This window comes from Melospiza georgiana, chromosome 10 (assembly GCF_028018845.1).
Source record: "Melospiza georgiana isolate bMelGeo1 chromosome 10, bMelGeo1.pri, whole genome shotgun sequence".
Lineage (NCBI taxonomy): Eukaryota > Metazoa > Chordata > Aves > Passeriformes > Passerellidae > Melospiza > Melospiza georgiana.
In genome coordinates, this window is record NC_080439.1 from 22,924,318 (window position 1) to 22,951,701 (window position 27,384).

General features: G+C 41.6%; 1 protein-coding gene across 1 annotated transcript in view; it reads left to right on the forward strand.

Moving 5' to 3' along the window:
- Positions 1-27,384, forward strand: part of LOC131087349 (vesicle-associated membrane protein 2-like) — a 63,086-nt gene that overhangs the window by 21,801 nt on the left and 13,901 nt on the right. Inside the window, exon 2 of the mRNA XM_058030940.1 lies at positions 20,158-20,275. Coding sequence (XP_057886923.1) covers positions 20,158-20,275 — 118 coding nt within the window. The remainder of the gene's footprint in view (positions 1-20,157; positions 20,276-27,384) is intronic.

Below are 27,384 nucleotides of genomic sequence, written 5' to 3' on the forward strand. Positions count from 1 at the left end.
TGGAAAAGCAATCAGTAGCCAGGTGGAAATTCAGTAGTCAGGTGGAGGAGAGGCCCAGGGAGTGGTGGTAGCTGAGGAGGAGACGGCAGGAGCAGCTCAGAGCCTCTCCCTGCTCTTACAGCCCTGCTGGGACCTCACCTGAGCTGTGCTCTCCCTGCAGGGAGAGGCTGGAGCAGGGCTGGGGATGGGGCAGAACTGCAGGAATTGCAGGTGGGCAAGTCTTGTAACAGAGGTGAGCTAAAGGTGTTTGGTGGGATGTAGAATTTTGGGGATGTAGCCAGGCTCTCTTGGTTTAGTTCCTGCTGGAACAGTTCATAATGCAGCAACAAAGGTTCTTTTTGCTGGCAATTATAACGTCATAAAGCAGGGGATAAATGGAGTAATTCTCACGTTTTAGACCAGGAAAAGGGATAAGGCTCAGGATCAATAACCCTAACCACAAAAAAAGGGCAGAAATTGATGCAAAGTGAAAAATGTGATAATATACCATGAGTTTGTTCTATAAATAAATAAGCCAGTGGATGGAGTATTTGTCCTGCTTTGATGCATTTCATTTCCAAGCAAACTAACATACAAATGATAATCAAATGGAAATACTCTTTCCTTTTGCACTCTGACTGTTGTCTCCAGTTGCACCAGAGGAAGCTGAAGGGGTGAGATGGAACTAAAAACCCCTTGGACACTGCCTGATAGACTGTGGAGTTTTGACAGTAATATTTTACTATAATTGCTTTCTTAAGGAGATGACAGGCTGCTGAAATTGCTGTCACTTTTTCTGCATGAGTTAAACCAAAGACGTGTGATTCAGGCCTGCTCACTGACAGGATGCTCTGAATTTACATGATTGGAAAGTTCTTCAGATTAAAAGCAATTTATCAAGGCATTTCTCAGCAGGAAAATACCTGTGTCAGATTAGCCCCTTTCCTTCTCTGATGGGAGGACAGTAATCCTGCTAAATTCAAGCAAAATCTCTGAACTACCTGCACAAACCATCAGGTGGGGAGTTGCATAATGTCTGTAGTTAATCCCTGATGTAAAACTCTGCAAGTTCAAGATTGGAGGCTGAGCTGAAGCTCTTTCAAAACTAAACAACCACAAAAAAAAAAAAAAAAAAAAGAAAAAGAAAAAGAAAAAAACCCCCCAAAAAAAAATCCAAAAGAGAAAAAACTCAAAAAACCTAAACAAAACACCAAAACAGCAATAAAAATCCCAGTACAAAGTGGGGTACCACAAACTTCTGAAAAAGAATTTTTTTCAGAAAACTGGGCCATTCAAATCTATTGAATCCCATTAAATGTTGGTAAAAATCTTCATTAAAAATGCTTAGCAAAAGGTGTCAGAAGGTTCTTTGTCATTCTGGAGCTGCTCAGGAAGGCTGTGCATGGAAACAAGCTGCAGTTCTCTGGGGAGTTGCCAGAAAAGGTTCTTATTGGGTGTCAAAATATCAAAAACCACTTCCAAACTGTTCTTTTCTGCTGGTTGGAAGCTCCTGGAAGTGTTGCTATAAATCCACGTGGGCAGGGGGTGCATTGCACCTGGTGCTGCTGGGATGGAGTGCAACAAAATCATTGCAACAAAATCATTGAAACTGAAAGAACTTGCATTTGTTGTTGAAAAGCTGCGATGCTGTGCAGTCACTTCTAATATTTCTAATATTTGTTCCAATATTTGTGAGATCCTGATTCCTCAGGAGAAAACTGGGGGAGTTTGAGACAGCTTTATCCAGAGCAGAGTGCATGAGAGGAGTGGGAAACTGCAGAGTTTTTCCATTGATAAAACAAGTTGGATCCAGGTTTTTTTCCCCATGTTTGCTCACTGTGTGAGCACAGAGTAAAAGATAATTCGCTTTACCCCTGCTTGGTTGGATGGTGTTGGTGAGACTGTGGGGATTATTGGCTCATTACTGGACAGGGAATGCTGCTCTTTTCACTCCTAAAATGTTCTGTGAGTGTTCAGTGACTGAATAAACAGTGTGTGAGCAAGGCTTCGTGAGAAGGGGAGATTGTTAACAAAATTGGGGTTTTTTCTGCAAGTTACTGATTACATTTCATTTACTTGAATAACCTGGATGTAGCAAGGTGGAGAGATTAGCATAATCACCAAATATATACTTCATCTGAATTTAATTTAACAGCTATTGATAGAAATCAAATTGTTTCAGCTAGAAATTGTTTTTTATTTTCCAAAGGAACTGCAGTCTAAGGCCAAAATGCCATTAAATCCTGATTTATTGTGTTGTGTAGATAGATTATTTCACAGTCTAGTTTTTTTAAGCCACTACAACATTTTTGAATTACAGCAGGGACTAGTGTGTTGATGTTCAATTTTTTAAAATTGAAATTTAGCCTTCATTTAACCATTTAAATTGATAACCCACTAATCCTGGATCATTGTGGCTTTGTTTGCTAGATTGGAGAATAATCTAATGCCTGACATCTCCACATGCAGATATATCCATGCTTACATATTTGTGGGATTCCTTCAGGTTTTTAAGCAGCAAAACAAGCTCTTGTGCTGGTAACTTCTGTGATTTTGAAGTGAATACTTCACAGTTTATTATTTAACTTTTCAATTCAGAATTGCCTATGAGAAGTCTGATAATCTAATTATTTTTTTCAATCGTTTGGAAGTAATCTCTGGGAACTTCTATTCAGTGGGTTACTCACAAGCTGTTGGTTGTTTTTATTTCAAATCTCGTTGTAAAAATGGAAATGTGGTCTGTTCATCTAGGCTGGACTAGTTCTGTTACTTTCTCCTCCATTTCAATGCTGGAATCCGACTTCAAAATCTGTTTTCCCAACAACTCTGTAGTTTGTATTTCTGATAATATTGCCTTAGTCAAATAATTTAAATATTCACAGGCAGCAGGTCCACAGACTGCAAATTTCAAGATTTTGATGAGTGTATTATTAAATTATTTTTACCAAGTTAGTTCTGATTAAGACCAGGGAATTGAATCAAAGCTATAAAGATATAAAGAGATATAGATATATAGAATCAAAACTATAAAGATATAAAGAGAGGGGGCACAGAACAGGGTAAAATGCACTTTGCCAGTGATTTCATTGACACTTCTCCAGAATAGGTGTGGTTTCTAATGTACAACTTTATCCAGGGAAGATTAGGAAAGGAAAGATTATCCAAGGAAATTCTAGCAGAGAAAATGAATTGTGTTCATTTCTGTACTGAATTCCTCTGTGGATATTCAGTCAATCTAGGGCTTCATGTATAAAATAATGAGCTTGATTTGAAGGTTTTCATGCAGGCACCAAGATTTCCTTGTACTCACAAGTCAAAATCCTTTCTTTTCTGGGTGCTGTGGTCTCCCAGCTGATTCCTGAAATGCTGCAGGTGCATTTTGGGGGCCCTGGGCACTGCAGAGCATCCCTGCAAGGGTTAATGTCTGTGTGAGTTAAAGTGCTCAGGTGGCCCCAAAATGTCCAACACAAATCCTGCTGGGGAGGGGACAGACAGGGCAGGGCAGCAAAGCTGGGGCAGCTCTGAGGCAGCACTCGCTCAGCCAGGCCTGGGAACAAGGGGTGCTCAGGGTGGCCTCTCCACTCCTTTTTCACATCAATTTTCTCTTTTCCATTGGGGTAGAAAAAAAATAAAATTAAAACCTCATTCAGAAGGGAATTTCCTGCCAGAAACACTCCCAGCTGTGTCAAAATAAGTTGTTCACATTGGGAACTGACTGACCTTGCGTGGTTAGTTCCCAAAATTTTTACTATCATTCCAAAACCTAATGATTTCCTGTTATTATCTAAATAAAATCTAGGTTTTTTTTTTTTTTTGTTTTTGTTTTTTTACTATTCCAACAGTAATCTATTGTTTTATGAACTTCAAGGTACCTTATTGGTGTGAAATGCTTCCTGCCCTTTGTCAGCAATCTGCAGGGAGCAGGCCCTGCCCAGGCCAGCGCCATCAGTGACAGAGCTCAAAGTGGGGCTTAAAACTGGATCCTTCTAAAGCAGGGCTGAGCTTTGCTGCACTCAGTGACCCTGTTGGGCTTTCTGGGAGCACTGGGCTGGGCACTGACAGGTGACTGAGCTCCACACACAGCAAATCAGCCACGGGGCAGTGACTCAGCGCTGCAGTGCTCCTGCTGCTCAGGAGCTGCTCGTGATGGGGAGGGAAGGGGAGCAGAGAGCTCCTGCCTGCCTGCAAGTGATGCCTCAGGATTTCAGCTTTTGTGTTTTTCAGGTCCTGTACTGCATCAGTGCATCTCTCCAAACTCCACAAAGAGTGTGAGTTACTGTCCTCACATTTTGGTCAGACAAAACAATCCTTCTGGGCCTGGAACCCAAGGACACCCCACAGCCTCAGGCCCCAAAAAGTACAAACAAAAGTGAATTGGGGAAACAAACTGGGGGTAAATGACTTCATAAGCTGAAGCTGTAATTGGAGAATTAACCCCTGATATGTAAATGGACCAAACTTACAATTGCCTGAAAAACTGGTGCCCATTGTCCTCTATGAGGCTGTGACTGCCTAAGGTGTGGCTGTTGAATGTGGATGTGACAGTTTGGTCAGAGAGAGAGGAAACCAAATAAGTTTTCCCAGAATTGGCCTGAGAGATTTAAAGGAGTTAAAAATAAACAATAATAGCTTATTGTATGGGAACGCAGTATGGGTAAATGAAGGTGGTACACAATGTAATCTTATCCCCCCAACGAGTTGCAGCTGAACCAATTGCTAAAGATTAGGAGCAGGCCTGATGTTAACAGGCCACACCTGTATCGAATAAGAACAGCGGCATAAAAGAGTGGATTGGTGGGAACTGGAGTGAGGTGGTTGCTACAAGGACTAGGAGCAGTCAGTGCTTAAAGGAGGTGCCCACAAGAAACATTGAGGAGGTATGAAACTCTGGTGATATGGAACCCTTGCACTGTAATGATAATAGAACTCTTGATATATAAGACAACAGCTTATTATTATAAACAGCTGCAGGTGTTGTTTTCCTCAAAGATTTTTTATAAGAAAAGCATCTTGTTAATTAACCAATCAAGTAAAATGTATTAACTAAATAACCAATCACATTCACCGAGATCAAAACAGCTTATAAAAAAGAACATTTCCAAATATACAACGTGTTATACCAGTCAGCCTTCTAGTCTCTATCATTTCTTACTCAACAGCAACAATTGAAGGCCTTCAATAAATACCCACTTTATGCTCTTAGTCTTGTCTAGCCTCTGTTCTAGGTAGCCACCTCCAGGAATCACAAGGAGCTTGTGAATGAGGATATTATGTAACCATCTCACTGGGGAGAAATTTGTCTGTTTCTTCACAGATCCAGGAATTTCCATGTGCTGCCCCTCCATTGTCCGTGGTATCTAGGAAAGTTAGTCATCTGTGTGGGCCTTTATTGTGCGCATTTATTTACTTATCACCACTTTCCCTTTTGAAAGATCTTTTGGTTACCTAGGGAACTGGCTGCAGCCCTGCACATTCCTTCTTCTGTTTGCCTGTCAGGTGTGCACAGCTGATGCCTTGAAGGGACTGCCTAGAGCAGGATAGACAAGGGTCAGAGCATAAAGTGGGGATTTATTAAAGGCGTTTAATAAATACCATTTGGGCAGTCAGAAGCGTCCCAGAGGCTACACCCAAGCTGGACAATGGGCACCAGTTTTTCAGACAATTATAAGTTTGGTGCATTTACATATCGGGGTTAATCCAATTACAGCTTCAGCTAATGAAGTCATTTACCCCCAGTTTGTTTCCCCAATTCACTTTTGTTTGTACTTTTTGGGGCCTGAGGCTGGGGGGTGTCCTTGGATCCCAGGCCCAGAGGAATTGTTTTGTCTGACCAAAATGTGAAGAGAGTAGTTAACACTTTATATGGAGTTTGGAGTGATGCACTAATGCAGCGCAGGATCTGAAAAATATAAAAGCTGAAATCCTGAGGCATTCTAAAGGCACCCATCCCATCCACAGGGCTCCAGCAGCACTGGGAGTCTGGAACCCACAGCCCAGCACTGCACAAGGACACAGAGGCCAAAAAGGAATAGTAATAAAAAAGCAATAACTCTGTCAGTGCATTGAATCTTGCTCTAGGTAGGCTGGATTTGTTGTGGACAGGTGGATATAATTCTCAATATTCAGCTGGGATAGCAGTAGCAAGTTATTTATTTTTATGGAAATAAAATGCATGACTAACATTAAGTTTTAAAGTTTCTGTAACTTTTAAAGTATCAGAATTGTAGTAGCAGCAGGTAATGCTTTGCCCTTCAAGGGATGTAGCAGATGGAATAACTGAGAGAGCCTGAAGAGCAGCTTTGAGGGCAGGGAATGCCAACCATGGGAATGTTCCAGTCAGCTGATATCTGCTCTATTTATATCAGCAGGAGTTTATGGCTGATTGGAAATGTGGTGTTTTGTCCTAAGCATGATTGTCACCTGTTCTTCTGTCACTTGAATAACATGGGCAGTTCAAATTTTTGTTGAGTCTTTGACTTTTAAAGCATAAATTTAAACTCAAATGCTCCTTCTCAGTCCCAAGGAGCTTTTATTTCCAAAGAAGGACAGGAGAAACAAGTGATCACTTTTGAAGTATTGAAGAAGTAATAGGGGCTGCTTGGAATGCTGCAAACCACTGGGGATTTTCAGGTAGGAAAATGTTTGGGTATTTTCACAAATAAGAAAAGGCAGAATGTACCAAACCTGAAAGGTACAACCAGAGTAAACTGGTCTCTACTGAATTAGTAGATGTTCATAGATTTATTGGGGAAGAAAAGCAAAATTGAAGTTCAGTTTCTGGCCTGTGGTGTTTTGCAGATGTTCACAGCACTGATCCACAGACTGTGGCTGTGACTCCAGAAACCACAGCAGGGCTCTGGAGATGGGATTTAAACATGCAAAGAGGATCTTTAAAAATCAGAAGGCTCTGGAAATGGGGTCTTTGAAATTTCCAGGGCTCTGGAAATGGGATTTAAACATGGGCTCTGTGTAATGCAAAGAGGATCTTTAAAAATCTGAGTTGGAGGGCAAGAGAGATGTTAAAATAAAGGTGGGAGCTTAGCCCAAGGAGAAACCACAAGGCTCTTGGGCATCCCATGAGGACGGGGAGCTCAGGAGAGGTGGCTGTAGTGCTGTAGACCAATCTTACTTGGCATATTTGAAGTTTCAATATAGTTCATAGTTTTCTGTATTTAATGAATTTACATTAGTTTGCCAAGCTATATATTTGGCCAAATAATCTCAAAAATCTTTTTAAAAAGATCTTTAAAGCTCTGGGTTTGTTTTATTCAAAATATTTTGTTGTTTTGGAGAAATATTTTGTTTTTTTTAAATCAATGAGAACTTGAAGTGAGAAGTTACCCTTCATTGGTTCAATGTATTTAATTGGTTAAATGGAATCCAGTTTTAGGAATTGATGGATGTTGAAACTGGGAAGGAGGGATATTATATATCACTGGAAGGAATATATCACTGTGGGAAGGTTCAGCCCTTGTGACAGACACTTGTAAATGATAGCTGCACTTCATGGAAGCTCTTCAGGAGCTGAGTGTGACCTTTTGGGAGCAATGAGGGTGAGAGTTTGGCTCTGTACAGATCCCTGCGCTGTTCTCTGACACTTGCACAGACTGCTATTTAAGTTGTGAATAGGTGGGATAAAATATTCACTGCGGTTTTCTTGGCCAAGTAGCTAGACAAGATTTAAACTTAACAAGCCTCCTGATAATTAAGATTTAAGTAGAGGTGGTAATTACCCTGTGAAGTTTAGCTGTGATGAAACTGCCACTGAATAGCAGTGGAAAATACATAGACAGGCTACAAAAACTCTTCACTGCTGATGGAAATGTGACCTTCTTTCTGCTGTTTTGTTGTTTCTAGGACTTTAAAAACAATCAAACAAAAAACATGTTAAGAGTTGATTTACTTCTAAAATGCAGAAAATCTAAAATTTACTTCTAAATCAGCAATGCTGGGAAGTGATGTACAGGAAAATGGGAAGCCCCAAAGCCTCCTGGGTTTGGATCTGAAATACATACAGTTAGTGGGCAGCTGAACTGAAAAGCAAATTACCCCTCTGGGAGCATCTCAGAAGTGGGAGGTGATGGTCTGCAGCCAGGGCTGTCTTTTGGGGAGTCCTTTCACCCTGCAGGCAGAGAACATCATTGCCTGTTTGTGAGAGGAATGAGAACCTGAAGAACACTTAATTTTATGGGGGTGCTGGAAGTCTCTCTGGCCTTTAATCTGAGTCTCTTAAAAGACAGGCAGAAAAACCATCCTTCACTCTTAAGAAAATACTGCTTAAAAGCAAGGAGAGCTTATCAACCTCAGCAGTGCCTTGAGAGCTTCCTTGCTGTCTGTGTCAGAGTCCCCTTTTCCCTGGCTGCAGCTCTCAGGTTTCTGTGGTTGGGATGACCCCCAAGGTATTAAAATGTCTTTTCCCAACCCCACGACCAAAGAAGTCGAGATTCCTTGGTTCTGCTTTTCAAGGTTGTTTATTTTCTCTTATCTGTTACATTCCTTCTCTGACCTGCTGAGATCTGTCCAGCAGGTCGGGTTGTGGCACAGTCCCTGCCCTTGGGGTGGTGTTGGCTTTTTATACTAAGAGCTACATGTACTTTATTTACAATAATTTCCCAATACCTATCACCTATGTTAGACAGTGTGTCTCTATTTTAAATCAATCCAAAGGTGCCACCACGAGGAGAAGGAGGACAGGACACACCCAGATCCCTCCATCTTGCCTGTTGAACCGCCCTTCTAAATCCCCAAAATTCTACTTTTTCACCCTGTGACAAATTCACTATCATTCTACTCAAACCCCTGTGGCTTGTAACTCTTCACACAAAGTTGGTGATTGTTTCCATGGGCTAAAATCGAAGGCACAGGTGTTTGTGACTGTGTGCCAAGGTCTCTGAGCCCCTGTCAGGGTCTGGAGCCCTCCAGGGCAGCCAGAGCAATGTCCTGGGTTCTGACATCTCCCCTCCTGTTTGCACCAAGAACACCTCCTTTGCAACCCTGTTCATGGCCTGTTGCATGTACTGAAAAACTCGTGGCAAAAGGAGCAGAAGAATTACAAGCCCTACTAAAATGTTAAAAAAACTGTTTTCAGAAGTTCCTTCCACAATGATGAAAGGTCCAAGAAATCAAACACACCATTCAACCAAGATCCACTAACTTCTCCAAGTTTGGCTATACCTTCTTGCAATTGCTTTATGTTTTCATGAATTGACTTTGAGTGATCAGACAAGTTCATGCAGCACATTCCCTCAAACTCCTCACACCCATGCCCATGTGCCAGCAATAAATAATCAATTTTTTGAAGAGTGGCTCATCTCACACTGTTGGTGTCTGTTAACCTGTCATTCAGTGCAAGAGAGGTGGCACAAGTGTGCTTGCTCTGCCAACAACCTATGTGATCCAGTTGGGCCAAGGCTGCTCCTGATACTGCCTGAGGTGAGAATATTGCCACCACAATTCTCTGAGCCTTGCTCTGTGTGTGAACACTGTCATCACAAGCTGGATCATGTTGTTTGACCAATCTTGTCCCTCTATGTTTCTGCTCTTTTAAAAATGTCAGCAGCAGCCCATGAGTCAGGAGCAGGGGGTGCTGAGCCAAGGCTGCCCAGCTGCTCCCTGAGTACCCCTTGGAGTAACCCCCACGGAGCTGGAAGCAGGGGATGCTCTCGCTGCTCTGCAGAGGTGATGTCCAGCCCTGGGGTGACACATCAGGAAGAGGAACTTTGCAGGTAACGCCTGTAACACCTGCCCAGAAACAGGAGCTTTGCTTAGAGCTGACCTGTGTCATCTGGGACTGCTCTGGTGCTTTGTCTTGGTTTGGAAAGACAGGTGTTTGCTAAGGAGGGCAGGAGCCTTCCCTGAAATGGAAAATGTAACACCCCCCCTACCACCACCTTTTCTGAATTGTTATTAAATTTTAGATTAATTGATATTAAATTTTAGATTAAAAAATATGGGAGCAGGAATAACAGTTCTTTAATAGGGAAGAAAATAAAAGGATAAAATAAACAATGCAGAACACTAGAACAACACTGCCGGAGTCAGAACCCAACATGACACCCTGTAGGTCAGGGTGTTGGTGGCAGTCCCATTGGAATTGTGGCTCAGCCCTCCTGCAGTGTCAGGGGTGGTTCTGCTGGAGCAGGGATCCTGTAGAGAAGGATGGATTCTTCCTCTGAAGATCCAGGGAAAGGAGAGGCAGCTGCTGTTCCTCTGGGAATCCAGTGGAGAAGCCGTGCTGGTGTCTCAAAACCACTGGATTATATCTGGGTAGCAATGCTTGGCTCCTCCCTCTGGGCTCACATCTCCCAATGGGATGCTGTAGCTCTTATCAGCCATGCAGTGACATTCAATAGCTGTTATCAGCAGATGTTCCCCAGTGGTGGAAGAGATAAGGCAAACTGCCCACTGAACAGAAGACAACTGCCATACAGATGGCAAATAGAATGCAATTTACTTGACAATCCAGGACAAACTTCTCCTTCCAGGTTTGTGAGTCTGGAACTCTGCCAGAGCACACCAAGGTGTTCAGCTTCACTGGGTTTCTTCAAATCTGCTCCAGCCTTAGAGTCCTGAACTTTGGAAACGTTTCTCTAGCAACATGTTTGCTATTTATGTCTTTGCCCTATAGTTTGTTACGGAGGCAGATTGCATTTCTTAGCTTCCAGTAAGAAATGGCAGCAGTGGCAGTGACTCATTTATTGTTTTATTCTTGCTTTGTTTCAGCTGTGTCTCACCAAGGCTCTGAATAAAGCTTTGTTCTGTTAGGCCTCCTCTCTCTCTGTGCTGCTGTACTTTGGTGATTTGTGTGCTCCAATCCAGCATTGTGTGTTTGCAATCAGCTTTTTCTTTCCCTAATTTCACATCAGTAACTTAGGACAAGAAAAATAAAGGCTTTGTGTTATCCAGGATTTATTTATTTATTTAATTAATTCATTAATTTACTTTACTTTTATTTATGCAGTGTTATCCAGGATTTGACTTCTCTGCTGATTCTCTTTATTTTGGTTTGTTGGGGTTTTGTCACTGTAGCTGAGGGGGGTTGTGTCTTCTTATGCCCAGTAAAAGCACTTTCCCATTTATAAACTAAAATTCCTTTAATAAAGTTTGCTGGGGAGAAAAGTGCCCTTCTTCCTGTGATGGTCAGAATTTGGGTTCTCTTTCCAGGGGTGTAACCTCAGTGTGCAGGACAGAGCTGAAAGTATTGAAGTACCAAAGGGATTTAAGGGCCACTTGAGCTCAAATGAACCCCACTAACATAACTGATGGGGCTAATGGAGCATAAGGAACCTTGGTAAAAGAAAATTCTGGTATTTTTTTTGTAACTCTGTGTCCATTTACATATGCTAGATTTCATCTGTATTGAAATAATAACCGTTTTGAGAGGAAATGAGATGACAGAGCTGATCTTTGTGCCAGTTTTATTGCCTTTAGCCCACATCTTCACCCAGATAACTCAAGGTTAACAAGATGAAAAGCATAAAAAAAAATTAAAAAGGGAAAAAAACGAAGTTTGTGTTCTTTCAGCTGGTGAAGAGAAATTACTACAGGATCCTGCAACCTGGAAATTCTGAAACCTTGTAAGAATTAATAGAAGGTGCAGTCAATACTACCCAGGAACTAGAGATAACCCTTCCTTCTGAAAGCTGACTTTATTGCAATACAGTGTTTTGGTGTTCTTCTCTGTAGACATTGCACTGAAGGTAGATTTTATTATTAACTATTATGAACATATAACAGAAATGATTTTCTGTATGTTTTACTAAAAAAATTTCTATCTGAAAGCAGTTTGATGGAAATTAAGCAAATTATGAATTTAAACAAGCAGAATGTAGAAAACCGTATGACATTTGTCTCCTTTTACAATATAATGTTAATATCTGTATAAATATTAAGAGAAAGGGTTTTTATTATTGTTCACACTGGTATTTGCTTTCATTCCCTAATGAAAATAAATCTCATTTATGTAGTTTCTAAATGAATACAACGTTATAGGTGTTAGAAATGAAGATGTGACAAATAAAAATATTTCTCTGTTCTTGGTAGGAAACACAAAAATCTCACAGTCATAATACAGATAGCAAATAGTGTTTATAAAAACAAATTTCAAGGTGCAGGTATGTAAATCCAAGGGCTTCAAATGATGAAAGAATGTTCTTAAAAATATCACTGTAGATCAGAATTTCCTCTAATCCTTCAAGTTGGTGAGCAACATTCATGTGGCTTGAGTAGAAGATACTGGAGAAGATAAATCAGTTGGTCATCACTAACCTAACAAATGTTGATCAAATTCAAGATGATGTCTTAGGGTTCCTCTGTGTGCCTATTTAGTACACCAGATGGTTAATGCAGTCATAATAAACTAGTGGGAATATTTAATTAAATGTGTTCCCAGGACATTAAATGCAGAGCATTATCCTTTGGCTGGTGATCAGAGTAAATATTTGGTAATAAGGGAGAGTCCTTGTAGAATATTGTTGGTAATACATGAAAAGCACATTTGAGAACAGAGCTGTGTTCAAAGCAGAACTTTCTTCCCAAAATGAAGACACCCCAAATGCTAATTATTTATACTTGGGGTTTTGTTCTACCACCAATTCACTATTAATCATGACACAGTTATTACAAACAACATGAGGAATAATTTGAAACTTGATAGTCCTGGACTGGAATTAGTCAAAGCTTGTAGCCATTTACCTGTCAATAGTCACATTTTTACTGAATTCTGAAGGGCTCAGATAGAAAAAAGGGACCATAAGGAGCAATCTCTGTTCTCTTGTAGGTGAAGGGATCCTCTTTGCTCTTGTTGGGAGCTGGTTCTAGATGTCTTAGAGAGCTGAAAACATCTTCCTGTGGTCTGACAATCCCTGCAGACGGCCACTGGCCCAGCAGTGATGCTCCTCTGTCAATCAGCTCTTATCTCCTCAGCCTGACCAGTTTTATGATATCATGGCTTTTTCACTCCCATTGAGCAGCTTTTGTTTGCTCCCCTGCAGAAGTGAGAGGAGTAGAATGCAAACAAGGATAAACCTGGCTTATTAAAATAGGCTGGGCAGTAACTGGTGGGGGGGAAGATGAGCTAGAAATCTGAAATACATACAGTTATACAGTTAGTGGGCAGCTGAACTGAAAAGCAAATTACCCCACTGAGAGCATCAGGATTGGGATGGGATGGTCTCCAGCCAGGGCTGTCTTTGAGGAGTCTCTCACCCTGCAGGCAGAGAACATCATTAGCTACCTGTAAGAGGAATTAGAACCTGGAAAACAGTTTTATGGGGTTTTATGGGCTAATTTTATGAAAATTTTAGAAATCTCTCTGCGCCTCTGCTGGCAGAATTAGTGTGTGATTTTCTAAGAGTAACAGGACCTGCTATTTGTCACTATCCCATTTCACTATGGGAAAACAAAAACATTGGTGGGAGGCGCTGGGGTGGATAATGAATGTCTCTTTCCTGGACACAAGGAGAAACATGACTGTCCTCCCACAACTGTGGTTGAGTTTGGTTCTGAGTCTGAAGGCTCAGAATCTTAAAGAGTTTAAATATAAATTCTTTGAGAGGTGACACCTGAACAGTGGAGCACAGAATTTGAGTCTGCTCTCTTTATCAAACTGAGGTTTGTTGGGGTTTTGCCAAACCTCACATGGCCACGCTGATTGGGAAGAAAGCTTTTTTAGCTAGGCTTGGCTAAACTGGCCTCATGCAGAAATAAAATCCCATGTGGGATTAACACATCTGGAAACGTGCAAATTCCCCCAGGATGCAGAAATCTCCAAGCACAGGCAGTGCAAGTCCCTCCCTGCAAACCAGCAGGGGAAAAGTTGGTTTAGCTGTTACTGCATAGGGACAAACAAGGCAAGCCCAAAACTAGCAGCAAACCCCAGGGCTGTGGTGCTCCTTTATTTCTTTAGAGACCCTTGTGCCTCAAAGCATCCCAATTCCCTGATGAACATTCCTGCACAAGGCACAATGGGAGATGGATTCGTTTCTTCAGCTGCTCCTTGGGCCAGAACCTTCACTGACACGCACTAAAATAGTGTGTAAATGTGCATTTGTGGCTAATTTTGGTAATTGTTTTAGAGTTAAATCTCAAGAGCACAAAGCTATGGAGATGTTCTGATTTCCTTTACAGTTGAACAAAGGGGTGTTTGTGGTGTATTTTTCAAAGGCCTTTGAAACCACAGACTGTCAGACTCTGCTCCCACAGCAAAACCCAGATGGGTGGGTGCTTTTTGAAGGGGTCCATGTAGAAAAAGTGTCTTAAATATGTGTAAGTTACAGCAGTAAATATGTACTACACAAATGTCATACCTGAACAGTAAAAAATAAATTTAAAAAGTAATAAAAAAGAGGAGAGAGGCAGTGCAATTTTGTTGTATTTGAACAACAGGGAAAGGGTTTGAGGAGAGAGAACTCAGACTGGGGTTCTTAAAAAATTCTTTTCATTTTTGGTAGGGATCATGAATCAGATGTGCTGCACTGATGCACACTCAGTGCCTCTCCCCTGGGCTGTGCCACTGACCCCCCTGGAGCTGTCTGATGGGATTCTCACTTCCCATGGGCACAGCCCCAGCTTTTCTCACTGCTTGAGTCTGAGGGGTAGAAAATAACTCCTGTTGCTGGAAATAGGTTGTGAGCTCCGATTGGAGTCAGAGTGGAGAGGAGCAGGAGGAGGAGGAGCTGCTCTGCCCCAGCTTTCTGTGCCCCTTCATCCCCTGTACCTGTTCCTGCCATACGTGGGATAACAGCTGCTCCTTAGCTCAGTGCCTGTTGTCAGGATAAAGGCTTTGAGGGGATTAGGTCCTGCAGTTGGAGGCTTTAAGAAGCACTTTGGATAGATAAAAGAAGATGCTGAAAGCAGCCTTGGAGGTCCTCATGTGAACTGTACCAAGGCACAGTGGTACCAAGGCCTGGCACCCTCCTGGTGTTTGCCTCTCCCTTCCCTAGCCTGACTAAGGGAAAAATTCTGCTGCGTAGCTCACACATATGTGTCGCAGACATCTTTTCTGAAAATCCTTTCCTTAGGATTTTTCCTCCTGAGAAGCTGGGAGGCCTCAGGAACAAAATGTAAACAATGATTATCTGCTGCTGTGGAATGCAACAGGTGCATCTGGGATTGGTCTGGTGTGGTTGTTTCTAATTAATGGCCAATCACAGTCAGCTGGCTCAGACTCGCTCTGAGCCACAAACCTTTGTTATCATTCTTTCCTATTCTATTCTTAGCCAGCCTTCTGATGAAACCTTTTCTTCTATTCTTTCAGTATAGTTTTAATGTAATATATATCATAAAATAATAAATCAAGCCTTCTGAAACATGGAGTCAGATCCTCATCTCTTCCCTCATCCTCAGACCCCTGTGAACACCGTCACACATATGAGCAAAAATGAAAGTGTGTGTCAGATGGTTTCCCAAAATATTAGATACACAATCATCTTTAATGTTCTTTCAGCCAGTGCTGAAATGCAAAACAGTAACACTGGGTATCTCCAGTTCTCTCTTAATTAAGAGTTGCAGCTGCCTTTCACTGTCAGATCTAAACAGCGAGTTGTTTCCAAAACACCTCAGTGAGATGACAAATCTCTCAGTCATGAGTTTGACCCCCAGCGCCAGGCCCAGCTGGGAGAGCTGAGGATGTCTGAGTCAGCTGAGCCCATTGTGCTGAATCACTCAGAAAGTCCCTGGAGGTTTCTGCCAAGGTGGCTGCAAACACAGAGCCTGCTGGGCTCTCAGTCTGCTGGGCTGCCTCTGTGCTGACTGCTCTGATGGCACAGGGTGGCTGCCATTTAACAGTATTTCCTAGGGATTCACAGCCTTTTTCAACAACAATAGCAGAATTTTGTTCCTCTTTCAAAATTAATCTGACTTGTTCTTGGCAATGGCAGTTCTCAGAACCAATGGTAATTTTTTTCTTTTCCTTAAAAAAAGTACACAATCTGATGGTTAGGGGCCTAGTGATGGAGTTTTATATGAATTTTGCATTCTTTGTATCTCCCCAAAATCATGCCAGACGGTGAGAAATTATATTTTAAAGTTGTGATGCTTCATGTATTTCAAAATGAAGTTCTACAACACAGTGCTAATATTTTTGCACAAATTTCTTTGAATAACCCTTCTGAGAAATTAGAAGCTGATATGACATGGTCCAGAGGCAATAATAGAAGAATTATGTAAATGCAGGAAGAATGATGTCAATGTAGGCTGGACTTTAATTCCAGCTTTAATTCCTGCTCTGTGATATTACAGAGAATGTCTGTGCTTTCAAGTGATGCAGGCCCTCAGTTCCCTTCTTTACCAGAAAGCTTGGATTAGATTTTAGGCAATTAATTACGAGCTTGCTGTGGCTGAGCATAAAGATTGTCACCTCTCTTTGGTGGCTGCTGTCACTGTCTTATTTTCTGAAAAATCCTCTTTGCCCAGGATTTTCTCCTGGGAAGCTGAGAAGCCTCAGAGAGGAATGAAAACAAAAATTATCTGATTGCTGCTCCTGTGTTTGCTGCTTTGGAATGTGGCTTGGACATTGTTCACCAACAGGTGAATGTTTGATTGGTTCCATGTGAATTGTTTTTAATTAATGGCCAATCACAGCCAGTTGTGTCAGACTCTGAGTCACAAGTTTTTATTATTCATTCTTGTTAAGCCTTCTGATGTATCCTTTCTCTTTCTTTAGTATAGTTTTCGTATAGCATAATGTAATGTAATGTAATGTAATGTAATGTAATGTAATGTAATGTAATGTAATGTAATGTTATAATATAATATAATATAATATAATATAATATAATATAATATAATATAATATAATATAATATAATATAATATAATATAATATAATATAATATAATATAATATAATATAATATAATATAATATAATATAATCTCAGCCTTCTGGGAACATGGAGTCAGATTCTCATCTCTCACCTTGTCCTGGGGACCCTCACAACCACCACATCCTGCAACTCCTGCAGCTGTAAAACCACCCATCCTTCCCATCACCTCCTGCCTTGTGCAGGGAGCAGAGAAGCTCCAGAAAAGGCAGCTGAAACCAAATTAGATGGCAGCAAGAATGCTGGAAGGGAACAACCTTGAGAGTATCTACTGTATGTCAAGTCATTTTAAGGACAGCTTGGGAGCTGCAAAAAACAGATGAGAATTACTAGGCAGAAAAGGTGCATGGCAGAGCTCCAGATTTGGAGTTATCTCATAGCTCTGAGATGACCAAGAACATCACTGAATTTATAAGCTCTGCTCACAGCAAAACACGTGTCAGGGAAAAACTCTTCTCACATACTCCTCTTCTGTGGTCTCTGGGACTCCAACAGTGCATAACTCAAGAGAGGAGCTCTCCTGACGTTTGTGGTAGTGACACAGTGTTTCCACAGGAGAAAATCTGCTTGTGCTGATTGGGAAAATGCCTCTTTACTTCCTTACCTGCAAAGAAGTTTAACAATTTTAATTTTAGCTCTGTTGTTGTACCAGGATCTCCTTTGAGGCTGCTGGTGCTCCAGGGAGATCTTGTTTTGTGTTGTGTGTGATGTACGTTATAGTCAGATTTTGATCCTTTGTGACAACTCAAAATAATTCCTGTTGGGATGGAGTGGTTTCCCTGGCAGGTGGAACTTGGTTTTAATGGTTTTAAGTAGTGGCTGTGAGGTCCTCAAAGGTTGGGCAAGTTCAGTTTCTGCTCTTTCAGCTCAAGCCCCAGTGAAAGGGTGAGGTGTGAGCCACAGCAGGGCTGCAAATGGCAGCTCTGGGAGCTTCTGGGGCCACTGCTATCCATAGGGATCCCAGCCTCAGGCAACACTGCCAAACTGAATTTTGCAGCCAAAGGCACCTTTGGGGAGCCCACTTCAGTGCCCCAGGCATTCTGGCAGTGCATCGATGAGGCCATAACTCCAGCAGCATTAATCAGAGCCCAGGATGTAGAAGGGAATGATTCACAGAGAAACACTGTGTTCTCTCAGTCTGTCACTGTGGGAAGGCATTGGTGATGCATGAGTGGGATTTGTGATATTTCTCAGTTCACATGCTCAGGGATTTCCTCTGCAGCTTGAGGAAGGGCTTGTTTCCCTGTGGGGAGCAGTGAGGGTCCCTTGCAAGGGGAGGTGAGGTGTGGGTGTGAGGATGGCTGGCTGAGGCTCAGGGACCCTGCTCAGGCTGGGTGGGGAGATTTGTCTGCACAAACTCACACTCTGAGACAGAGCAGATCTGCTGTTGGGGTTTCAGGACATTTGTTTTGTCCTTTGTTACAGAACAGCCTGGAGAAGGGCAGTGTTGGAGGTTGGGAGCTGCTGTGCAGAGGGTCAGGGCTCTGACCTTCTCCAGGGGCTGTGGAGCTGCTCTGGGGGGCAAATGGGGAGGGTCAGCATTGCAGGGCTCTGATCTTCTCCTCCAGGGGCTGTGGACATGCTGGAGCTGCTCTGGTGGGCATTTGGGGACCAAATGGGGAGGGTCAGCATTGCTGGTGCCAGAGGTGACTGACCCCATGCTGTGTGCAATTCTCACACCCATTTCCGCCTCTGTTCTCAGGAGGTTGCAGCTTATTGCAGCCCTGAGACACGTGAACAGTCTCTGTTTCGGCCTGCACATTCATAGAATGAGTCAGGCTTCTTCAGTTCTCGCTCTCAGAGTTGTTTATTGTATCTTATCTATAAAATTTTCCTCCTGTCCATCCGAGGTCCGCTCAGCAGGACAGACAGAGGCACTCTGCCTGCCCCCAGAACAGTGTTATCTCTTTATACTACAAACTACAGATAACATGTTTGCAATTACTTTCCAATACCTATCACCTATGTTAGACAGTGAGCTTCTACTCTAAACCAATCCCAAAGTGCCAATGTCACAGCAGAAGATGGAGGTAGACAAGAAGAAGAAGAAGGACTGGACATGCCCAAGTCCCTCCATCTTGTTCCCAAAACCCCCATTCTAAAAATCCCAAAATCTACCCCTTCACTCAGTGATAATTTTATTATTACACTACTTCTGTGGCTTTCAGGTCCTCATACAAAGCTGGTAATTTGCTCCATGGGTCACAATCAAACCCACAGGTGTTCTGGGCTGTGTGCCAGGGTCTCTGAGACCCCTGGCAGGGTCCCAGCAACTCTGGACACCCAGAGGGATGCACTGCGTTCTGACACTCTGTTTCTTCTCTCTTCTGTTTGTGATGGATGTGATCTCCTCCCGTTTCTGATTGTTTCCTTCTGTTTCTCTTGGCTTGGTGAGCTCCAAGCAGGAGCAGGGCAGAGCTTTATCAGCACACTGTAAGGGTCACAGCCCATCCCTTCCTGCAGTAACAGAGTGCCCAGAGCTCAGGGGATTCCCTTGTTGGACAGAAGCTCTGTGGTCACTTTGGCCATTGGCCTAACTTAGGGTAGACAACTTGAATTTTTTACCATTTAAAAAAGCAGCAAGGGAGGTGGAAGAGTTTGATAAAGTCCCATCAAGAAACAGTGTAAAAACTGCTTGTGGTATGAGAAGGAACAGTGTGAGAAGTAGATTTGTAGAAAATTTTCAAAACTTGACAGCAGGTTCACATAGCATGCCTCTGTATACCAACCTTGAGATAAGAAATGCTGATTTAGAAATGCCATGGAATAGGACAGAAATTGTGGAGAGAAAAATGGGACTAGAAACAAGTTTCAAAGGATGGCCTTATAAAAAAGACTGGATACTTTGGAGGAATAGAACCATGAATGATGCCCTGTAGTAGGACCCGTGAGGGCTTTTTAAATGATTGGCTTTAAGGCATCTGCAGCATGGTGTGGCTAAAAGCTGATAAGCCAAGAAAGGCTTATAGTGTTTTGTAATTAAAAAATAGTTGGCTTCTGATTGTGGTGGTTGAATTGTAACATCTGTATTGTCTCACCCTTCCCGTGAGACTGAAAATGGAATAAAAGTGTCTAAAATACCTCTCAGTTGCCCTATCTCTGGGTCAGAAAAGAGTATTATCTGACAGAATGGAACAGTAGGGTTGTGATCCAAGAATGGAAACAAGCGTAAAGGTCTTCGAAGAAAAACAAAGTGCTTTGAAACTTCAAAAATTCTTTGAAGAGAAAGGTACTTTTTACCATTCTAGAAAGGGGTTGTGAGCAAGTCAGGATGGTTTGGTCACTCAGGTACTCTGGTTCTGCCCTAGGTCTGTTCCAGGATGGTTTGGTCACTCAGGTTCTCTGGTTCTGCCCTAGGTCTGTTCCAGCATCTGCCCAGGGTCCTGCAGGGGCTGCAGGAGCTGCAGGGCCCCCTCCTGCCACCAACGTGTCCAGCAACAAGAGGCTGCAGCAGACACAAGCCCAGGTGGACGAGGTGAGTGCTCAGCACCAGGGGCTGCTGTGCTTGGGTCCCCCTTGTGCAGCTCCTGCTCATCTGAAGGGAGTGGGTCCAGAACTTGGGATTTGCCAGCAAAGAGAGATCCTGGATATAAATATCCCTGCACCAGGAACAGCTCTGCAGATTAAATGTGGGCATTGCTGCCATGTAGAAGTGTCAGGGATAGGATGGCGGGGATGGATGGAGCCCAGAGATCTCTGCAGCCAGGTCCTGGAACTTGTGGGTTATTGCACAGGGCCTGGGTGCAGGGCCCTGCTGGGATTTGGGGTTTATTGCAAAGGGCCTGGGTGCAGGGCCCTGCTGGGATTTGGGGTTCATTGCCAAGGGCCTGGGTGCAGGGCCCTGCTGGGATTTGGGGTTTATTGCAAAGGGCCTGGGTGCAGGGCCCTGCTGGGATTTGGGGTTCATTGCAAAGGGCCTGGGTGCAGGGCCCTGCTGGGATTTGGGGTTTATTGCAAAGGGCCTGGGTGCAGGGCCCTGCTGGGATTTGGGGTTTATTGCAAAGGGCCTGGGTGCAGGGCCCTGCTGGGAGCTGCAGCCACAGCTCAGAGCAGGCCCGAGAGAGGGAGAGAGAGGGAAAGAGAGAGAAAGCAAGAGCAGAGTAAAGAGAAAATGAGAGAGCCAGGAAGAGTAAAAGAGGATGAGAGAACGAGGTTCCCATTACAGTACCATAAATCTTCTTCTGTACTGAATATTCTGATTCTCACTAACCAATCTAGTACAAGATACAAATCCTATAGCATTTACATACAGCCTATAAGAATCATTACGTTACCATACTGTGTTGCATTTTAAACCCTAAAACCTCCTCTTTGGGCCCCTTCTGCCAAGCTGTAGGGTCTGCTCTCACCCTTGGAGCTGTCTGCAAGCAGAGGGTGTTGTTTCATCAAAAAAAAATTACCTTCAACCAGCCACACCATTGCTTTCCAGTTGTTGAGTAACTATCTCAAAGCTTACTTGCATTTCAATCTCACTTATAATTTCCATATTCTCAAAATCTTTTGCCAGGCAATCATATTTATAAGGCTTTCATGTTTCATCTTCCCCAACACTGCCAGTTCAGGAATTTCTCCCAGTCGTCTCCTTAGGAGGAGATGTCACAGTAGAAGCAACTCTTGTAGTGTGTCTAATCCTAAAGTTTAGATACTAATTTCTCAGACTGTGTCACAGAGACAGAAGAGCATCAGCTTCTCCCAGATAGATTAAAACCACCAGAACTGAGCCACTGAGGGCGGTGTTCATTAGCAGGAGCTCTATTGATTAATCATCCCAATTTATTCCCAAAGAAAGGCACCCACACATGATGTCATAACAGCTTCTCTAACAAATCCCCACTCCTTTTCTTGATCTTGCGGGACTATGTGCCTGTTCCAGCACATTCTTAAATTCTTGTTTTGGCTGTGTTGCCAGAGTCCCTCCAGCTGCTGTGGGAATGGGAACAGTGAGCACAGCTGTAGCATCCTTACACACCTGCTGGGTGCCTTTGTGTGCTGGCTATTGAGGAAAGAATATTGTTCCACCCCTCCAAAGGCTGAAGTAACTCATTACTTACTGTCTGTGGTGAAGTGCGCAGAGCTTGTGTGATTCTTAAAAGCCAATTTGATAAAATACACATTAGAAAATATGTACTTACTGTGGTATTCATATTCACTGAAAAATCCCTTTGCCCAGGATTTTTCTCCTGGGAAGCTGAGAAGTCTCAGAGAAAAGGAAACCAATTCTGATCTCATTTGCTTCTCCTGTGTTGTGCTCATGTGGAATGTGTTTGGAGATTGTTTACCCACAGGTGATTGTTCCATTGGATTCTGCTGGGAGTTGTTTTCACTCTTTGACCAATCAGGGCCAAGCTGTGTCAGGGCTCTGGAAAGAGTCAGGAGTTTTCATTATTATCTTTTTAGCATTCTGTAAGTATCCTTTCTGTATTCTTTAGTATTGCTTAGTATAGTATTGTTTAATATAATAATAAATAAAATAATAAATAAAAATAAAATAATAAATACAAAATAAATAAAATTATAAATAATTAATAATATAATATTATGATATATAAATATATAAGAATATATTATATATTATATAATATATATAATATATAATATAAAATATTTAATATTTAATATATAATATTTAATATATAATATATAATATATAATATATAATATACTTATTATTATATATAATAATATATTAATATGCAATATAATAATATTATATTAAAATATAAGTATAAATATAAATATATAAATAATAAATAATAAATAATAAATAATAAAATAAATATGCCTTCTGAGAACATGGAGTCAGATTATTTCCTTCCTGCCACGGGGCACCCTCCAAATACAATAACGTACATGCCTAAAAGCCTCTACTTTCAAAAGCTTTGGGCATGCTTTGAAGATAATAGAGAAGACCTCAAAATATCCAACCCAAATGCATTTCTTAAGATGAGTTAAATACACCTGTCAAAATGGGCCTTGTCTTTTTGAGAAGCTTTTGTTTGTTGAAAATCTGGAACAGTGACTTTCTGGTCTTCCCATTGTTGGTGCTCAGATGTGTTCACAACATCCTCTGGCTGCAGAAATGCTGCAGAAATGTCTAGACTAGGTTCTCTCTTTATCTCTTTTTTTCCTCTTCCAGTGGGGAAAGGAATGTTACATTTTAACTTTTGTCTTTGGTCAGAATAATGAAATAAATTTCTTGTCCTCAAGATGTTACATCATGAAGGCCCTGCAATTGTTGATGTGAATGACAGCAAAAGTAACTATCCCTAAAAGATGATAAAATTGCCTTTTATTATCTTAAAAGGAGTGATGCCTGTCAGACACATAGGGCTCTTCAAGTAGGTCAGTAGAGATGGCATCAGTGAGGGGAGTGAGCCTCTGCTTTGTGTTTAAGATACTCTGTATTCTGATTCTTTCCACTCAGACCCATGAAAATCTGTCTTTTTGTGGAGATGATGAGATAGTTTTGGATGTTGCTCTTGCCCAGTATGGGGGGGACAATGAGTAGTTCTTGGATGTGAGGGTTGTGTTGGTGAAATCCAGGATTTGTGGGGGTTTTGCTGCCATTTCAGAGAGAGGCTGCTGCTGTCACAGAACCACGGAATGATCTGGGTTGGAGAAGAGCTTTAAGGTCATCTAGTCCAACCCTGCCCTGACACCTCCTCACCACCAAACCATGGCACTGAGTGCCCCATCCAGGCCTTGTTAAACACTCCAGGGATGGTGGCACCACCCCTCCCCGGGCAGACACTTCCAGTGCCTAATTACTCTGTCAGTGAAGAATTTTTCACAGGTTTGGAGCTGCTAGCACGTGGTCAGCAGGTCCTTTTTATCAGGGAAATCACAATATCAGAATAGCCAAGGGAGGCGAGCTGGCACTCCCAGCACTGTGAGCTCACTGGGGTGGTGCTGGTTTGTAACACCAAGGGATCCAGTGTGATGCCATGATGTTTTTTTTTTTTTACTTTTTATATATATTTTATGTGTTCTCAATACTCTTAATAAGCATATTTGTAATTTTTTAAACTTAATATCCTGGTATTTTGCTAGGCCAGACATCTTAAAAGCCTTGCAGCTGGGGACTGGAAAGCCTCACCCTATTCTGAGATACCAAGGCCCCCTCCTAAAACATTTATTGTAAACTAAAATCAGGCCCCTCTGGGGGGAAATACTTTAGAATAGGGAGATGTCAGGCCATTCATTTAAGCCCCTCATTGAGGCATCTTTGTTAGATATTTTGCTAATTTGCAATGTCTATACATTTACATGCATGATCTACTGTGTGTGTGCACCTTGATGAATTGTTGTGCTGATGCCTTGGAGGGGCTGCCTAGAGCAGAGGCCAGAAAAGATTTAGAGAATAAAGTGGGGATTTATTAAAGCCCTTCAACAGCCACACCTTGGGCAGTCACAGCCTCCCAGAGGCTGCACCCAAGCTGGACAATGGGCACCAGTTTTTCAGACAATTATAAGTTTAGTCCATTTACATATCAGGGGTTAATCCCTTAATTACAGCTTCAGATAATGAAGTTATTTACCCCCACTTTGCTCCCCGAAATTCACTTTTGTTTGTACTTTTTAGGGCCTGAGGCTGTAGGGTGTCCTTGAGCTTCAGGCCTGGAGAGGAATTGTTTTGTCTGAATAAAAGGGAGAACAGCAGCTGACAGGTTTTAGAGTTTATAGTGAGTTTAGAGTTATGCACTGATGCAGTACAGGATGTGAAAAATATAAAAGCTAAAATCCTGAGGCATCACTACTGTGAAAAACGCCAATCACTTCTTTTTAAAATTTTAAAAGTTTAATATTGGTGAAATGGTTATAAAAATAGTAATATAATTAGAGTAATAATAATTTGGACAATTTGAATTAGGACAATATGAGACAATAGAAACAAAGAGTTATGGACAGTCCAGGTACCTTTTCTGGGCAAAATAAGCCTGGAAAAGAACCCATGTTAACAGAGGATTAACCTTTAAAACAATAACCTGTTGCATATTCATAACCTCATCCATGATGCATAAATTCCATTCAAACACAGGATTCTCTCTGGTCAGTGTCAACTTCCTCTGAATCCTGACAGCATCTTCAGGGCTGAGCAAGATGGGAAGAAGTTCCTTTCTTCTGATAATGGAGCAATAAATTCTCTTTCTCTGAAAGATCCACGTGTCCTGTGGCTGCTATCTCACTGCGAGTCCTTTCTTTAAAAAAAGTATCCTACACAGCATAGTTTCTATTTTAACATTTTGTTATAACCTAAAACTATCTTTAACACACTACTTAAGAAAATTAACACAGCATAACTTTCTAACACAACACACATAATATTCACGTTAATATTTGCGAAAAGCCAATCATAAATACGCATCTTTCACAACTGGAAGAAAGATATTTATGAAATACCGAAGTCAAAGCCCCTTTATCCCTCACCGGTGGCTCTGTCCCGGCTCTTTTCCCTCCGTGCGCCCGCAGGTGGCGGCAGAGCCCGGGAATCTCCGCTGTTGGTGATGCTGATGATGTGATGCCCGGCGAGGATTTCACCTCTTTCTCTATTGGGGTTCCCCCCCCGATTCCTCCAGACACCACAGAGATTATTTTCTAAGGCCCAGACAAACATTTATCTATTTGACAAAAATGACATCTCACCTGGGCGAGTGTTCACTGCAGCCAGGTTAAATTCCATAAGTGGTTCTGGGGAAACAAAAAAAAAAAAAAAAAAAACAAAAAACAAAAAAACAAAAAACAAACACAGAACCAAAAGAGCAAACTAAGCAAAAAAACACCAAAAAACAAACAAACAAAAAAACCCCATAAAAACCCCCAGCAAAACTAAAAAAAAAAAAAAAAACAACAAAAAAAGAATAAAAAAACGAAAGAAAACTCAAAAAGCCACAAAAGAAACCTCCCCCAAAAAACCCCAGACCAGAACCTAAAAAACCAAAACAAAGAAACCCAAAGAAACCAAACAAAGCAACCCCAAACCCCCAAAAACAACACAAAGAAACCAACAACAAAAAACCAAACCAACCAAAACCAAACCAACCAAACCAAACAAAACAAAAACTCCAAAAAACCCCAGCAAAACTAAAAAAAGAACCCCCCCAAAAAAACCCCAAACCAAAACCTAAAAAAACCAAAACAAAGCAACCTAAAAACCCCAAAAACAACACAAAAAAACCAACAACAAAAAAACAAACCAACTAAAACCAAACAACCAAAAAACCAGCCAACCAAACAAAAGAAAAACTCCAAAAAACCCCAGCAAAACTAAAAAGAAAAAAACAACCCCCCCAAAAAAACCAAACCAAAACCTAAAAAAAACAAAACAAAGCAACCGAAAAACCCCCAAAACAACACAAAAAAACCAACAAGCAAAAAAACCAATCCAACCAAAAAACCAACAAACCAACCAAAACAAAACAAAACAAAAACCCCAAAAAACCAAGCATACAAAAAAACCACAAACAAACAAAAAAGCCCAACCAAAACCGCGCAAAAATGAAGAGAATGGGTTGGAAATAGCAGAGTATTTTGTATCAGCATTTTCAAATAGTTTATAATTTTCACTACAAATCATTGCAACAAGATAAAATTCAACTAATTACTAGCTGAGAAATCAATAATTAAAAAAAATAGCACTGTTTATATGAAGTTAAGTGCTTGGAAGGTTTTGGTTTGGAAAAAGCAAGTAAGAAAATTTGGATTGACCAAAATATTTCATTTTGGTTTAGGTTTGGTAGACAAGTGAAACAAATCTTTTGAGACCTTCTGCCAGTCCTGTTAAAGATTCTTTCACTATCAATTTCCTCTTGCTGTATTTGAATAATGTATCCTTTAAATAATTCTGGATTTTTGCAGGTAATAGTTAAATTTTATTAAATATGTATAACACGGAATTCCTTATTATAGAGTGTGAGAATTAATTAACAGACCATCAGCCTCGTTCACTGCTAGAAAAATTGGACCCAACTTTACAGAGATTGTGACACTGTCTGACATTTACATTAAAGTGGTGACTTTCTGCAGGATTGCCATTTAGTTATTGGCTTGCTAGAAGAGGATTTTCACCTCAGCCAAAGCGTAAAATCCATTTATGAGCAGCCCTTGCCTGTTGCATCCTGGCTCTCTGCTGCCCTTTGGGATGAATTTGCTCAGGTGAAACATTCTCCTCCTCCTCCACTTCCAAGCAGGACGTCAGATGATGGCTGAGAAGTCATCCTGCCCAAAAGATCTGCAGAATGATGGAATGATTTGGTAAGGAAATGCACACAGTTCCCTTTAGAGTGGCCTTTGTCTGTCTGCTTTCCCTGCTTCAGGTAAGGAAGGTATTAAATGTACAAGGAGAACAATGGCTTGTTCTTAGTGATGTCAGCCAAATTGTGCTGCAGAGATCTTCATCAGATCTTTGTATGTGTATAAAAGAAGTGAAAAACTTTAATCAAACTAAATGTGGTGTTTCATGAGGTCTCTTTATTTTCTCCCTTAAGGACATCCAGCACAGTGTATCTCACTGGGGGTATTTCCACAGGCTGGGTTTTGGGACAGTGCTCAGGAAATGCCATCACACACCACACGGCAAAAGGCTGG